Source organism: Odontesthes bonariensis, chromosome 21 (genome assembly GCF_027942865.1).
Source record: "Odontesthes bonariensis isolate fOdoBon6 chromosome 21, fOdoBon6.hap1, whole genome shotgun sequence".
Taxonomy (NCBI): domain Eukaryota; kingdom Metazoa; phylum Chordata; class Actinopteri; order Atheriniformes; family Atherinopsidae; genus Odontesthes; species Odontesthes bonariensis.
In genome coordinates, this window is record NC_134526.1 from 8,158,016 (window position 1) to 8,174,078 (window position 16,063).

The 16,063-nt window shown below is 38.2% G+C and overlaps 3 protein-coding genes across 3 annotated transcripts; all 3 read left to right on the plus strand.

Moving 5' to 3' along the window:
* Nucleotides 1–1,685: 1,685 nt before the first annotated feature.
* On the plus strand, nt 1,686–5,719 carry rusf1 (RUS family member 1). The gene is made up of 14 exons (XM_075453664.1): nt 1,686–2,010; nt 2,096–2,173; nt 2,259–2,373; nt 2,479–2,524; nt 2,630–2,662; nt 2,749–2,854; nt 3,980–4,081; nt 4,306–4,376; nt 4,479–4,663; nt 4,788–4,845; nt 4,922–4,986; nt 5,073–5,183; nt 5,278–5,343; nt 5,443–5,719. The coding sequence occupies exons 1-14, from the start codon at nt 1,861–1,863 to the stop codon at nt 5,526–5,528; spliced, it is 1,272 nt and encodes a 423-aa protein (XP_075309779.1). The 5' UTR covers nt 1,686–1,860; the 3' UTR covers nt 5,529–5,719.
* Nucleotides 5,720–6,121: 402 nt separating this feature from the next.
* LOC142371147 (uncharacterized) lies at nt 6,122–11,782 on the plus strand. Its single transcript, XM_075453758.1, has 12 exons — nt 6,122–6,274; nt 7,388–7,589; nt 7,741–7,773; nt 7,863–7,981; nt 8,275–8,383; nt 8,612–8,644; nt 8,742–8,774; nt 8,880–9,113; nt 9,550–9,653; nt 9,859–10,024; nt 10,117–10,152; nt 10,323–11,782. Exons 1-12 carry the CDS (start codon nt 6,210–6,212, stop codon nt 10,329–10,331), a joined length of 1,143 nt encoding a protein of 380 aa, XP_075309873.1. The 5' UTR covers nt 6,122–6,209; the 3' UTR covers nt 10,332–11,782.
* A 379-nt stretch (nt 11,783–12,161) lies between these two features.
* Nucleotides 12,162–16,062, plus strand: elob (elongin B). Its single transcript, XM_075454468.1, has 4 exons — nt 12,162–12,251; nt 13,417–13,551; nt 14,535–14,643; nt 14,790–16,062. Exons 1-4 carry the CDS (start codon nt 12,249–12,251, stop codon nt 14,900–14,902), a joined length of 360 nt encoding a protein of 119 aa, XP_075310583.1. The 5' UTR covers nt 12,162–12,248; the 3' UTR covers nt 14,903–16,062.
* Nucleotide 16,063: the final 1 nt, after the last annotated feature.

The following is a 16,063-nucleotide window of genomic DNA, read 5'->3' on the forward strand; positions in this document are numbered from 1 at the left end:
TGGAGGTCACTAAAATGAATGTTGCAGTGGTGTGTAATTTTTCTCTGGACCCCTGCCAAGTCTGACCAATGATGACATGTTTATGTCCTCCTTCAACCCCAGGCTGTCTGGGTGGTGTCCAGCAAACAATGTGGGCTCCATACATAATTGGAAATCTTTCTGGGGAAAACCTGGTCTGATGATGAGTCACAGGATCCACTATGGATGGGAATTTATTATGGAATTTATTAGTCATCCAAAAACAAGACTAACCAGGGTTGAGAGCGGCACACAGAGTTGTAGTCGTACACACTTCTCTGCAGCTTCCCACCCGAATCAGATAAATCTATAAATAAAAGAGGAGCAAATCCAGAAAACCTCTAAAAAATGAAGACAAAAATTGAACTAACCAATAACACTGATGTGTCATCAAGAACTTCAGCTTTAGAAGTATCTTTAGAACCTGATTTGTTTTTGTCCAGTCGATCTCTCTGAGCTTGTATTTTAGAACCAGGATATGCACAACAGACTTTTAAGCTTGCTGTATTTAAACCTTTACTCAAACCTACTCTTGATCCAAGTTGTGCCAAAATTCTGATGAGAACTAACAGCAGAGATCATATTTCTCCAGATTTAGCTTCTCTTCATTGGCTCCCTGTTAAATTCAGAATAGAATTTAAGATTCTTCTCCTCACATATAAAGCTCTTTATGAACAAGTTCCATCATATCTTAAAGATCTCATTGTTGGATATTTTCCAAACCAAGCACCTCGCTCTCAAACTGCAGGTTTACTTTTGGTTCCCAGAGTTTCTAAAAGCAGAATGGGAGGCAGAGCCTTCAGTGATCAGGCCCCTCTCTGTGGAGCCAGCTGTCAGTTTGGGTTCAGGAAGCAGACACCCTCTCTACCTTTATGTGTAGAATCAAGCAGATCTGTTAATTTACTGTAGATTGCTCATAAAAAATCCCTGAATTATGCGAGCAATAAGTGTCCTTACCTTCCCTTCTGGAGCACCCATTAAAATTACCAATGCACTTTATGGTTGCCCTTTATGCTTCCTGACCTGTTCCATATCAACAATACAGATTTTATTTATTTATTCATTATGCTTTTATTGATTTTATTTAATGTGTCCTATACCAGCATGAACTGTGAATAGTCATAAATCTGTTAAGATTCAAATTAAAAGTAGCCAAAAAGTAGAATGAATTCACTCAATTTACAGTTTTCCTCATTCTGTTTTTGACATTTATGTTTTGTTTGTGAAAAATTATTTTATAAGTTATTTTTGTCAAATGTACATTGAATGTATGTTTGTTTTTTTAAATTGTCAATCTATAACTCTGTCACACTTGAAAGGAACAGCAGGGGCCGTTTTATAATTAGACATAATCACAATAAATACTCTATTTTTCAGAAAATGGAAAAATGAAAATGAAAGGAAGTTGTGAAATGCTGTTATTTTACTTTAAGTCAAGAGAAAAATTACAACAATGTGTTATAAGAAAATTGTAGATCTGAAAATGGTTTACTTACACTCCCAAATCAGTCAATTCTATCAACATAACATAAAGGGTAAAAGTCCAAATAGTCATTCTTACACGCTTGCATGAACGTGTTTTCAATTGGATAGAAGCATGTTTGGAGCCCCGCCCTTAACTCCCCATCTACCAATGAGAAGTCTCGAAGCCGTGAGGGCGGAATTGAACCCGGAAATGCCAAAAAGAAAAACACAACATCGGAGAATGACACGTCGGCTGTGAGCTATGTTCCTCTGAAGTGTGTTTTAAGCAAATATATGTCACTGGATGTTAGACTGTAGCATCGTTCAGTTTTTTATTATCGTTAGTCTTCCTCTGACTGCCCCTCCGAACAGTCCAAAATGGAGAAAAATGCAGGGGTTGTTTTGGCCACGGAGAGATATGGCAGTACACAGTGCTGGAAGTATTTATCAAAGGATGGAGGGATGGAGAGGAGGAGGGATGGACGTGAAAGTGAATCAAGAGGCAACGTTGTTGTTGGAGTTTTTAAAGTAAGAATTTATTACATTTCCATAGTTGCTGCACTGATTTATAGCTCATACACTCTGAGCCTGATATTCTAACTTGTTATTTCAGAGTGTCTTTCTGCCTCAAGGCTATCCAGACAGTGTCAGTGATGATTACCTGCAGTACCAGTTTTGGGATACTTTTCAGGTGCTGTAACTTCACCCAACAAAACCACAGAGATGATGATCATCAGGCAGATTGAAACTCCATTTGCGCTCTTTATGTCTTGCAGGCTTTTTCCAGCTCCCTCTCAGGGACTCTGGCAACTCAGGCGTCTCTGAAAGGTGTTGGCGTTGGAAACCAAGAAGCGACCGTGGCAGCAGCCACAGTCACCTGGTTATTAAGAGGTGAAACCCCCTTTAAAATATACTATAAAGTGACATTAATCATTCATAGTTTGTGTGCTCTATATTGACATTTGAGTCACTTGCAAACAAATGTTTCGCCTGCAGATGGAACTGGCATGTTGGGGAGAATCCTCTTCGCCTGGCAGAAAGGGTAGCCTCATATTTGTGCTTTGTTAGTGTTGGAAGCTTTATCTTAATTTCCCTCCTCTGAGGGGGAACACTTTTTTAAAGATTAATTTCTTTGTCTGCGTTCTAGGAGTAAGCTGGACTCTGAGGCAAAAAAATGGAGGTATGTGCCAAAGTTGGAAGAGTTGCTTTATCCAGTCAGTTTAACGATGATTGAGTGATCATCCTTTCTTTTCCTTTTCCCACCAGACTTTTTGCTGACGTTCTCAATGACTTTGCCATGTTCATGGAAATCGTGGCTCCCTACTTTCCTGCTTGCTTCACTTTGATTGTGTGCACTGCAGGGATATTCAAGGTATTCTTAAATAGTCAGCTCTGATACATTTAAGGTTAATTTGATCTGTTTTTTTCTGGAGCTGAATAGGTCGTAATAATTTAGTGAAACTTTGGAATTAGAATTGTCCAACCTATGCTAAATCATTTTGATTGTTAAACAAATGTGTTGGACTATTCTACACCACAAAAAAAGACACCTCAGGCCTCAGAAAGATGCTTCACCAGGGCTTCTCCATGGTGTAAGTAAAAGTAGAGCTAAGAGATTATACATCTCTTAGCTCTTAAAATTAATTTATATGATTATCCATTGGTGATTTTGCTCAGAAGTTATTGGGTAATTTTAACCATGAGGAACTGTAACAAAAATTCTACTAAAACAATGTAAGTGGGCATATTATTTTTATTTTGAACCTGAAAATACATTGTACAAGTGGCAATGTTTTAGCTCGATTTTCAGGTTTCACAAGTTTGGAAATTGCTGGCCTAAACATTGATACCTTATAATGTTTCATTTAATCTTTATCATCAAATTTCTCTTACTTGAAAGAAATGTGGGAATGACAGATTTACAAATCTTAATCCCAGTCGCAGTGATAACAGACTACGCAGGGTATTCTAGCGATTCCTCTCCTCAGCAACATTTTCCAGATCCTCCCAGGATATGTAGGGCCATTTCAAGACCAAGAATAATTCATAATCCCTCCTTTGAGTTTTGGAATTACCCCGAGGGCACAGAAGGCACTCTAATCAACTATGTCAACCACTTTACTGGATGTCTTGAGCTCCTCACGCTGAATCAGCTTAGAAGGTTCAGCAATAACTTGTCCATAAAAGAGGCCGGCATCTGTTATGGAGCCAGCCTTGACCTATGGGGGCACAGCCCACAAAAACCATGTGTAGCTGCTGCCCTATGAACCCACCACCTGCAGGGACATGCATTTTATATGGTTCTCTGCAGGCCAGGAGGCAGAAAAAGGCAGGAACTGGGTATGCTGAGTCCCTGTGTTGTATTGGGGACATTGGATTTCTGATATGAAATGGAAACAAAAGTTAAAACTAATTGCCAGCTAAGTGATAAAGTCATCTGCCGTATAAGATGCAAACGGACCCTGGCAGTTCTTCAAGTGTTTTGTCCTTTTTTCAGTCTATTGTCGGAGTGGCAGGCGGTGCCACCAGAGCTGCTCTGACTGTTCATCAGGCTCGCAGGGACAACATGGCTGACATCTCTGCCAAAGATGGCAGTCAGGTAACTGTGATCTGTTAGCTGCTGTAAACATGAGGGAGACCATTGTGACCACATGATACTGCCTGAAAATGCTCAGATGCAAAGCTCCCGTTTGTGTCCACGCATATCTTCTATTCTTTAAATATACTGGAGAGGAAGAGAAGTTTAAATTCTAATAAGATGGTCATTTTAAAGGCATATATGTATATTTATGGAGAGAGATTTATTTTTTTTATTTCCTACAGGAGACTTTGGTGAATCTGGCTGGACTGCTGGTCAGTTTGATACTCATTCCCCTTGTCACAGATAACCCAGTGTAAGTGTCAAACCAACACGTCGGGGGAGCGTGAACACTAACTGTGGGAGTCTGTTTTTAAATGCACAAATCTCCATTAACCTCCCTCTCTCTGCCTCTCAGACTGACTCTCAGCCTCTTCTTCCTCTTCACCGTCCTTCATCTCTTTGCCAACTACAAGGCTGTGCGTTCAGTTGTCATGGAAACTTTCAACGAGGCCCGGCTGTCGATTGTGTTCCAGCAGTACCTGAGGGACCAACGAATCCTGAGTCCACCAGAGGCCAATCGGAGAGAACCGGTTTTCTTGGGTTTGTAATCACACATTTGTTGAGCTTTTACTTGCTTTTAATGCACCTGTTGTAGTGGCACTTTAAAGTTGTTACATCTGTAGTTTATTTATGCTTTTAAATATCTTTTTTTTTTTTTTTATAGAGCTTGGAAAAACTGCACCAATCAAACTCGGAGTGAGGTTACAGGATGTTGTACAGAGGTGACTACATAAATCATCTTTGGTTACTCATGTTTAAAGGTCAGGACAGTTTTGTATAACTCTGCTCATTTTGTAGCCTGGAGGATCTGAATCTGGCTTTGAAGGAAAACAACATGCCTTACCTCATAGGAATCAGAAATGGTATCTCACCTTCCTCCACAAAACAGCTGTTATTTAACATACTTTGAAAGTTGTTTTTCTTTTTAATCCCGCTGTCTTTCTTGTAGGCTGCGTGTGTGTTTGTTTGGGACCAGAAGCATCAGTGCGTGATGAAATCAGAGCAGTGTGTCAGGCTGTGTGGCTCAGCAGCATGTTGAACTGCCCAACAAAGCAGCAAAGTGAGCCTTTACCTCCTTCATTTGCTTTAAAGTCATGTTTGAATATTGCATCATATAAATGGCATGTTCTTTTTTTTTTTATCTCAAATGAAAGGCCACTGGGAAATGGTGCATGAAAGTCACAAGTTGATGGATGCACATTTTCATCCATTTCTCAAAGGTACGCTCAGGCAAAGTAGTTTGGACCTACAATATCACTTTATCTACTGTTTTTATGATTTTACCAATATTAGCATGATTCTGCTGATGTAATCTCCAGGTGTTGAAGCTGCTGGATGGGACATAAAGAGAACTCTGCTGGACTGGGATGAGTGGAGAGTCGAGTGGAAAACAAAAAGCAGTTGAGCTGCTTCATATCGTTGTTTATATCACATGGTGGAATTTTTATTAAACAGGTTAACATGTAAGCCCAAAGAAGGCAACCCGAATTAGGGTTCTTCTTTCATTGCATTTTAATGTCTATGATGTAGACTGAAAAAAAAAAAATTGTACAGGAATAATTTGAGTTTCTTCTAATAAAAAAATACAAAAAAGTGGCCAGTGTCCAAATACTACCTGCTGTGGTTTATTTTGTTTATACTCATGAAAGAATTTGATCTATTTACAGTATAGCCCATCACATACATTCAATGACTACCGCCACCCTCAGGGGGGCAGCATCAAACTCTCATTGCCAGCAAAGAATGCGAAGAAGAAGAAGCAAAACTGTCCATAATTAAGGCGGTTGTGTCAAATTAAGACATCCTGTTTAATATTTGAGAGCAGTCACGTTCTTTTGAAAATTAATTGAGTGATTTCATACAAGTACTTAACAAACACTTGACATGGGTGGTAAAAAGCTTGCACATACTGCAAAATAAAATGTAAAAATGTCGGATTTCTTTCGTCAAAAGTTACACTGGTAATTATTTTGAAAATCTTAACCGGATATAGATGACCCATTGTTGCTAACACACTTCGTTCTTTAAACATTAGCATAAACACAAACTAGTTTGTTTGGGTTCAGATTCTTAATTTTTGGTATAAATGGGAAGGTATACGTGTGCCTACAACTGCGAGAATGCAAACGATTCAGATGTTAAGTTCTTTAAGTAAGTTGTTAATTTAAGTAATAAATTGTTACCTACAGACAAAGAACAGTTAGCTGGTTAGATTTTTGATGTAAAGCTAAATTACAAAGTTTTTACATGGATTGTACAAGTATGACTTATTTAGAGATATCTGCTTATTCTAATTTCTACAAATTTAAGAAAAGTTAGATACCTTTGGTGAAAGAATTGGACTGTAGTAATTTAGTCCCTTTCTGTTTGCATGGAGTGGTTCATTTTGGAGGCAGACATTTCTCCATGTATTATATTTATTTATGATATAGTAATGAAAAAAGAGCCTCAGTTCACTGGGCAGATCCTTTCCATTTGAGTTCAGACTATGATTGAAAGAAATGGAAATTAACAGTCAGTGCACTGAAATAAAATATGTTCTCCTTTACAAAAGTATACATTTGATTCTTTTGGACAAGTAACCCGTAAAAAGCAAGTTTCATACATTATAAATGACAGAATATCACATGTAAGTAAGAAAAAGAATAACATTATGTGGCTTACATCTACAAAACCAGGCCATGCTGCTGTGAACTCTTCAGCATAATATATAACATATCAGAATTTTAAAAGAGGACTTTTAACAGATATAATAAATTGGCCAGATTTTTACCTACTTTAAAATCGTTTTCAGTAGGGTTGAATGACTGTGAAACTGTGGGCCGACACCGATGTTATTAATGATCATTTTGCCGCTTGCCAATAGCTGATTGGTTTGTTTTGTTTTGTACCTTTAATATCAGTGAAACAAAAAACATAATAATAAAAAAGGAATTTTGGTATTTTAGCCTTTCATCACACTATCTTTGAATGAGCAAAAAAAAAATCATACAAATGTGATACCCAACTATTATTAGAAGTATTCCTTTGTGTGATAAATAAGTCCATTCTGAACAATTTGGTGGAAAATTTTGGCTTATAAGTAGTAGAAATACTGTTCAAAGTTGGCGGGTTGTGTACGTCACCTGAACAAGCATGTTTCCCCCTTTTTTTTCAAGAATAAAAAATGGACTGGATCCTAGAATAATGATTTTTTTTTTAGTGTTGCTTGGACTTGTACTTTGCATGGCCATGGCTGTTTTAACAAGCTTTGTGTTACTTTAGGTTTCCCCTATACAATCCCAGAAAACTTAAGAAATGGCTTACAAACATGAAGTGGAAGGACTGGACTCCAACTCGCTTTTCTGTGCTGTGCAGCAATCACTTTGAGGAGCAGTACCTTGACAAAACAGCAAAAAGCGTGACACTTCGAGAAGATGCCGTGCCCACCATATTTTCATCCCCCGACAACACACAGAAGAAAAAGGTTTGTGTTTACTGTACTTCTCCCAAATGAATACGGCTCCAGTTTAACAGTGTTTGACAATAAAGTCTTAAACCTTTTGGAAGGCTCATGCTTCTGCAAAAACTTTTACTAAAATAATGTTTATATTCCTGTGTCTGTCCCATTGATACAGGCCTCTGTTAACCCAAAACGTAAAAGGCTCAAGGTGAGACCGTACTGCTCTGTGTAACTTTTAAAATGATTTTATTCACCTCTGAAGAACAAACATCTAAACACATTGTGTTGTGAATCCAGCCACCTGGTGCTAAAGCCTCAGAGAAAGAGTCGGCTCAGTCTGCAGCGACCTCTCCCACCACTGCAAAAAACAGCAGCCAGAACAAAGAACTCAGCCAGACAGAACAACAGCCTTCAGGGTATGTAACAACCCACAAGGAGCTCTTATAGCTTCAGAAACATTTAGAATTTGCAAATGTCACAAGAAGAAACATAAATAAATGCATGACATCTCAACTATAGATTTGATGTCTTTATTCAGTAAATTGTGAACAATTATGATATGTTTACTGGGTAATGTTGTGTTCACCTTTAAAGTTCTGCCATCAAATAAGTGCAAGTTCAGTGTATTTTTTACACTGTTTATTACTTTGAAAAACAGTTGTTTTGTTTCCTCTTTGATTTGTTAGTTTTTTTCTGTTTTTCTGCTCAGAGACGCAGACCCACAAAAGGCGGAGAAATGGAGAGTCATAGTTGATGAGGGGCTAATGAAGATCGAGTCATTCCCACATTTCTTTCATGGAGATTACTGTGTACCACAGGTCGGTGGTCATGTTTGACAAGAAGATTTATTATCTATTCATCTGTTTGATAACATGGCATGTCACTGGTGTAAATGTTCATTTTGAGCTTAGCTTGACACTTGTGGTATCACATCAGGTAAAACGACTTTGGTCAGGTTCTTACTTTGATCAATTTAGTTAATTGTATCTGTATTTATGTCCAAATTGTCCCTTTTTCTGTCTGTGTTTTGTCATATGACTCAACAGAGTATTCAGTGGGCTCCAGATAATGTTTTCAGGGTAAGTTGTCAGAATCATTTTAAAATTTGATATTTTGCCTTAAGGCACACTGTGGGAAGAGTGAATTTAATCACATTCTCTTCTATCATTTTTACAGACAGACTGTGAAGGCTCTGAAAATCTGATCGAGGTAGGTTTATGATAATATAATGATCATTAGGAAGTTGGATATAATTCCACAAACTGTAAATCAAAGTTGTCGATGCGACTGTACGTTGTAATCTTCTGGCTGCAGGTGAACGAACCGTGGCAGTGGCTCGGTTTGGATGTAAGGGGGCCACTGCCTCAAACCCTAAACGGACACAAATACATTTTGACGCTCACGGACTACTACTCCAAATGGGTGGAGGCGGTACCGATGCCGTCGTGCCTTCCTTCACATGTAGCGAAGAACATCGCAGACATCATCGCCCACTTTGGTTACCCGCTCAGAATCCTTTCCAGACTGCCTCATGACATCGTCCACAAAGTGAGCGCATTGGTGAATGTAATGTAATGTGATTCAGCTGCTTATCTGGTCTCACAGCAGCAGCATCAGAGGTGCAGTTACAGTTTGCAAACAGAGATTTTCAGAAGTGAGGAGCAACACAAACTCCAGTGTCTCGTCAGCGGAGTGTCACTGGATTAATAGTTGTTGTCACATATTGTTCTCATCAATATTTTTTACCTGCATTGGTCTTGAATTGTCCAATAACACGAGAACAAGTCATAACTTTCTCATTGGAACCATACATCTCACATGGAATTCATGGTTAAATGAACTATAACAGTTTAAATGCCATTGTCCAGGACAGTAGCAGAGGATCACAGCAAGTTGTTACAATGCATTTTAACGTGATGAACTCATGGAGCATTGTGTCCCGTGTCTCACATTGATGTGATGTGTGACTGTCTCCCTGTACTAGATCAACCGAGAGCTAAACGATCAGCTGAAGGTTTCCGTTGCTCTCGTGGTTTATCATCAGCAGACAGGCACTGCAGATTTGATCACACCGCAGATGATTGACAGGTCTGTATGGACAATGCTTTGGTATTATTTATGTACAGTTTGTATTTTTTACACCACTTTTCATTTTTTTCATGACGCTGTAGTGTTATGCATCTGGAGATCTCATCCCTGTACCCTTGCTTGGTTTTAAGTTCCATGAATGAATATTCCTGTATCACGCTGACATCTAAACACTGCAACTCCTCAAACTGTGGCTCCCCAACAGGATAGTTTGTGATCTAACAGACGAGCATGCAGCTGACTGGGATGTGTACCTGCCTGCCAAAGTTTTCAGTCTGTGTTTCAAAGAGCATCCAGAGACTAAGGAGAGGCCTTTTTCAATACTCTGCTGTAAGGGACTAGAGCCTGTTCAATCTCCCAGAGGACTGAATGTAAGTTTTGGACACTTGAGTTTAAATAGAACAAAATTTTATTGACACATATATGATGAAATGACCATTTTGTTCTTACCTCTGTTCCATAGTATACTTATTCCAAGATCCAAGAGAGTGTTTTTGTGGTAAGTTTTTCTCTGTGTAAGTATGTTCCATAGTTTCATATGATCAAAGTTTTTCGAATTCCTCTGGAAAATTTCATTGAATTCTGATGCAGTTTCAAAAATGTTTGAATATTGAACTTTTTCAAGCCACTTAACAGGAACATACCACTTGTCTCACTTGTTATTTTCAGGTCATTTGACTCTGCAACCAAACTGGAGTCCGTTTCAGCTGCAAACTAATGAAAAGGAACGTGTGACTTTGTTGTCAGAATGAGACGATTACAGCCCCGATGCTTTTATCTGGATAAGAAGTTTAGTTTGTGGACAGAAACTAGATCAACTTCAGCATCCTCGACTCTCCCAAAGAAAATCACAGGAGTTCTCCGCCTGTTGAAGATATTTAACAGTGTGTTTTTGTTATTTTTGGCATTGAAGTAGTGGAAAAACATCATATCTTTGAATGTAGAATGTTGTTTCATTTCTCGACATTGTATAACAGTGCGTCATGAATGCTGTAGAACATCTTCAGTGTGGATTTATTTATTTTTTTAACCAGTATTTGAAGACAAACGAGAAACAAATCAGGTTAAAGTCCAAAATGTGCCGAGTTACTTGAGAGTGATTAATACTACATTGCTCTGTTGCTCATATGTAATATGTCTTGAGTGTTTGCGTCAAACAGTTAAAACAGTGGATTTGATTCTAGCAAGAAATAAAAGCATGATTTAGTCACTAAGCCATGGCTAAACACAGATGTGACACAAAACTAATTCATTTAATATCTGAACATTCAGGATTTGTAAAACTTACCTGGTAAAAGATGAATAAGACTGTCGTATTTGGTTTTCTTCTTGCAGAGTCTTTTATGATGGGCTGAATTCTTTGAGGCCATAGACTGTGATATAATGTACCAGGATGCATTATCATGCTGAAAAATGACCTCAGCATGACCGAGCCTCCTTTTGATTGGTGCAATGAGAAAAATGGATCAAAGTATTAATAAACAAAGGTTCCAGTTTCATCTCCTTGTCCAACACTGATTGGTGATTTATCACTAAATATCCCTTTCATCCAATCATCCACAGTCCATGACTGCCTCTCTTTAGCCCACTGTTTAGGTGTTAGTAATGATTTATGTTAGGCTTTTTTTGGATGAAAATCCCACTCATTCAGCTGATTTATTACAGTTCAATCACAAGCAATGACTTCTTTTTCTGCCCATGTGTTTTTAGTTTCCTTTGGAGTGTATTTTCTGTCTTAAAGCATAGCGCTTTGAAATTTTCTTTGGCTTCTTCCTCAGTCGACTAACACTCCTCCAATCAGTCAGTGTGGCTTCTTAAAGCTCTGCAAACACTTATGTTTTAACTGCACGCCCATTTGCATAAAATGTGTGGTGCTGCAAATTACAAGGTGGTTTTATATTTTTCCCCTACGTTATCTAAGATAAAAAAAAATCAGTGTATGTTTGACAAAGCCAGAATGTTAGGCTAATAAATTGTTTTGCGTCACATCTGTGTTTGAACTTCTTATAGAGTAAAAAAGCCAAAAAAAACATCCTCCAAGTGTAGTAATAACCATGTTGGATGTTTGCTGGGGGTCATACTCTTGTACAAATTAAAATATCATCCAAATTAATTTACCGTGAGCAGCAACATGGCTTGTTTAATGTGATCCATAATCTGCGAACAGGTTGTAATTCACCTGTAATCACTCAGCATTTGCAGTTGTGTAAAAAAAAAAAAAGACTTTTTTGTTCAAACTAAGTTTTATCAAGCTGTTCAAGTTAATTTGTCCCAGATTTGAGATGACTTTTCTGATAAACAGGACAACAGCAGGGTTTCAATAACATGGAATCTGCTATTTTCACACTTTATATATATATATTATGTGGTCTGTGACAAATTCAAACTAGACGAGTTTTTATATGATATTATTTCATATGCACGACATATCACGTATCGGTTCTAAATCGTGCCTGCACGAAGTGTTTGAGGACCCTGCACTGCCACCAGCTGGTAGATTGTGGAGTTGCAGCTTGCTGTCAGATGCTGCTGTGAGCTCATATTTGTCGCTGCAGTGAAGGTTTTTTTTTCCCTGCATGCAGTCAGCCGCAACAAATGGTGAGTGAGAAAGACAGTTGGAGCTCACAGTGTAAAGGACCTTGTGACTAACCAAACCTGACGTCTGTTAGTCCTCTAACATTTCGCTTTGTAGTAAAATGTCCGCTGTTTGTAGCTTAGCCACGCTTGACATTAAGCCGTTATTCCAAATCTTAGGTCTGTGTTTAGCTACCCAGTGCTAACACTGTCTAGCTTCCGCTACTTTGGGTAACGTCAATTGTCCAGCTCACGGTAGCTGGGGATTGTCTTTGATAGTGCTCAAGTTGACAGCGAGTTCAACAGAGATGACTTCAGACAAAGGACATAGAGTTTAACTTAGTTTTGAATTCCTGACAGCTAAAGTCACAAATCTATTTAATCGAGTAGCCAGCTAGCCACAAGAAAGCTAAGTAGCCGGACTAAGAGTCTAATCTATTAAATAACTAAGATGGAAATGTTTGATTAGAGTTAAGTTATTTAACCTTAGATGGGTCCCAAGATTGGTGTATTGAGTACTTGGTAGACTGGGGAGGGGTTTCTTGTTTCTTTGCCCAGTGTTTTTAGAGAGCTACTGTTGGCTAATATTTGGTTTAACGACTAGCTTTGGCTAGCACTGCAACAGCTAAGCTATCGTCATGACGATAGCCAACAGCTGTACTGTGGCTCTTAAAACGCCCAGTTAGGCGTAAAGATGAGACAAAGTCGTAAAATTAAGAAAAATACCTCACTAAAATGATGTCACTACCATTAACTTCCACTTTGTGTCTGTAATGTCTCTAATATATTGTTGTACAACGGAACTTGACACCTTAGAGTTTGTATTAACTTATCTGTTATGTTGCACTAACCCTGCTTTGTTCATATTTTTAGTGTTGTTCACATATATGACATGAGTCACTTTCTGGGGATTTCTTTTTGTACATCACATGTGCTTGCAACAAAGTAAGCTCATCTCATTTCCAGGGAATATGTGTATAAAATTGAACTGAAATGGGGATGCAATTTTATTTTCTAGCTTCAGAAGAATCTGAAACAATTCAATCCAGTGTCTTAAATATGAATGAGTTGCATACAGCCTGTTTGGGAAAGCAGCATTTTCAGCTATTGAATTTCAGTGATGTAAATGTCTTTGCAAGTCATCGGTGTCTCATTCCTGCCGTTTCCTCTGTCTCTTGCTCTCACTCAGGATGTGTTTTTAATGATCCGACGTCACAAGACGACCATCTTCACAGATGCCAAAGAGTCCACCACAGTCTATGAGCTGAAACGTATTGTGGAAGGCATTTTAAAGAAGCCACCAGAAGATCAGAGGCTTTATAAGGTGAAATAAACTACCTGGAACATCTTTCAGACAAAAAAATTTCTCACATGGTTTGTTGCTACTTTTTTACAGGCCGACTTGTTAATTTTAAACAACATATATGTGTCTGTTTTCCAAGTATTCGCTGTACTGTTGAATCATTTTATTAGAAAATAATTTAACACATTTTTTTAAATTTTTTATTACAAAGTAAATATGGCCCTGAAATGCCAACTTATCAAATAGGATTTTTTTATTTATTTATTTTTTTTAATATGAAAACTTGAGAGATTTGTAGAGTTTATAGGAGAAAAGTTTAGACTTTTTTCACAGTTGCTGTGCAAACATTTTTACCATAAATGCTTTGAGGTTTTGTTGATTTATGTCCTCAATCTTGAATTTTGTGGTGTTACTACACGGAAGTTGTCTGGGTATTCGCCTCTCAGGGCTGTGTCCTGTGTGAAAAATGATTATAGTTTAATATCTTAAGGTTTTAGGCCATTTTTCAGACAAAAACTAAAAATTGGGACATCTGTGTTAGCTTGATGAAGTTGTTGATCGTATTCAAAACTTCTTTCCAATCCTAAACCAAATAATGAATAATAATTAGAAAAAAAGATGTTAAAAATCAAAAGCTATTTAAATAGTTAATCCCAATACAGATGATATTAATATTGTATTTCAGAAGGTTTTTTTATCGTTGCATTTATTTGTCAGGTTAAACTATTCATTTTACTCAGTTTAACAATTTATTTTTCTTCTTTAAAATGGACCATCATAATATAATGACTTCTTCTTTAAATTTGTTCTTTGTCGTTGTTGTTCACATTCAGAGTTCATTACCAGAACCTTTTCTTCAGAGAGTCGCTTAATACTGAATTTTAAACCCGACAGCTCGATCCCTTAAAGCTCATCAGAGGATTTTGAAAAGAACTCTGAATTAGTTGATAATGTGCACTATAACCGGTGTAGTGAACAAACGGCAGACTCTGTTTTTTTTTCAGGATGATGTGCTGCTTAATGACAGTCAAACTCTTGGAAATTGTGGCTTCACAAATCAAACGGCTCGACCTCAGGCTCCAGCCACGGTGGGATTAGCTTTTCGTCTCGGTGGTGAGTTTGTCAACCTTTGGTCAGGCTCATTTGATCGTTCACACTTTGAGCTCATGCTTCTTTTTTCTTTTGTTTTGGCTTGTCCGGATAACCGTCTGCTTGTCTTATGTCTCATAACGTCCGTTTCGTCTGTGTTATTTTCCCAGATGATTCATTTGAGCAGCTGAGGCTCGAGTCTTTCTCCACTCCCCCAGAGCTTCCTGACGTCATGAAGCCGCAGGATTCAGGCAGCACAGCCAACGAGCAGGCCGTGCAGTGAGGGAAGGGACACGAGAGGGACACGAAGGGGGTCGTAGGGAGGACACGCAGTGGGAGGGAGGGGTTGAGTTTTGGGAAGTGATGCCTCAGCGGCTGAAGTTTTCCAGTGTGAACGACAGATCTCCAACAATTACAAACACGGATGCCCCTTGCAAATTTGAGGGAGCTTTAAAGTGGTTAATTTGTCTTGAAATTGGAGAGCGAGTGACAGATAAACGTATAATTTCACACAGTACCCTTGGGAGACACCTGGCGGACTTGTCACAACACTGTCAGTCATCCATGGGATTGGTAATGGCTGAACTTATTTAATGAATTTTAGACTTTATTTGGAGTAGGGTTGATACCGCCTTACTTTTGCTGGCTTAAAAGTCAGAGTGGACAAAGTGTAACATTTTTAGGCTTTATGTTTGTGTGTTTCTTCATTAAACTATTATCAGGATTAACAAGTTTTTTTGTTTTGCCCTTTGAGGCAGATGTACGTGTTGCAACGACTGCTAGAACTTTGTGAATTTCTAAGTTACCATCTGTGTTTGATAAGTTTTGAACATATTTCTAAAATAAAAATGTACTCACTTGTCGGCGGGTGATATGATGAAAATTCCTCTGTACTTTTGCCAATCAGTAATTAATATTTTCATCGTGTTGCTGCTCAGAGAGGTCTGAACACAGTAAGTGGTGGGGTCTGACCAACTTCTGTGTCCAGTATTGTGTTGCAGCCAATGAAATCTTGGAGATGGCAGCTCTGGTTAGTGGCTTGAGTTGCTTAAAATAAGTATGAACATAAGCACCAACAGGCAGTAAGTCATGCTAAGTTATGACTTTTATCTACTAGCAGAGGGCCATTTGAATCATTGTTACCCCAGAATCAGTACCCCATTACTCCATGCTGTTTTTTTGTTACACCATAAGTACACTTTTTTTTCTTTCCCTCCCTTAATTTAAAGGTGAAATAGACTTTTTTTTTCTGCACATCAAATTAGGGAACAGGGGTTCTCATTTAGAAAGTTCATTAAAATGTATGATTTTACCTGGGAGTGTTGAATGAAACCGTTAAATGTTGCATTGAAAACATGCTTGAAAGTTAAACCTGTCAAACATTGGGACATACAGAGTTGCACTTGTTAGCACTTGATTTGAAATTAAAAACAGTTTTTATCAC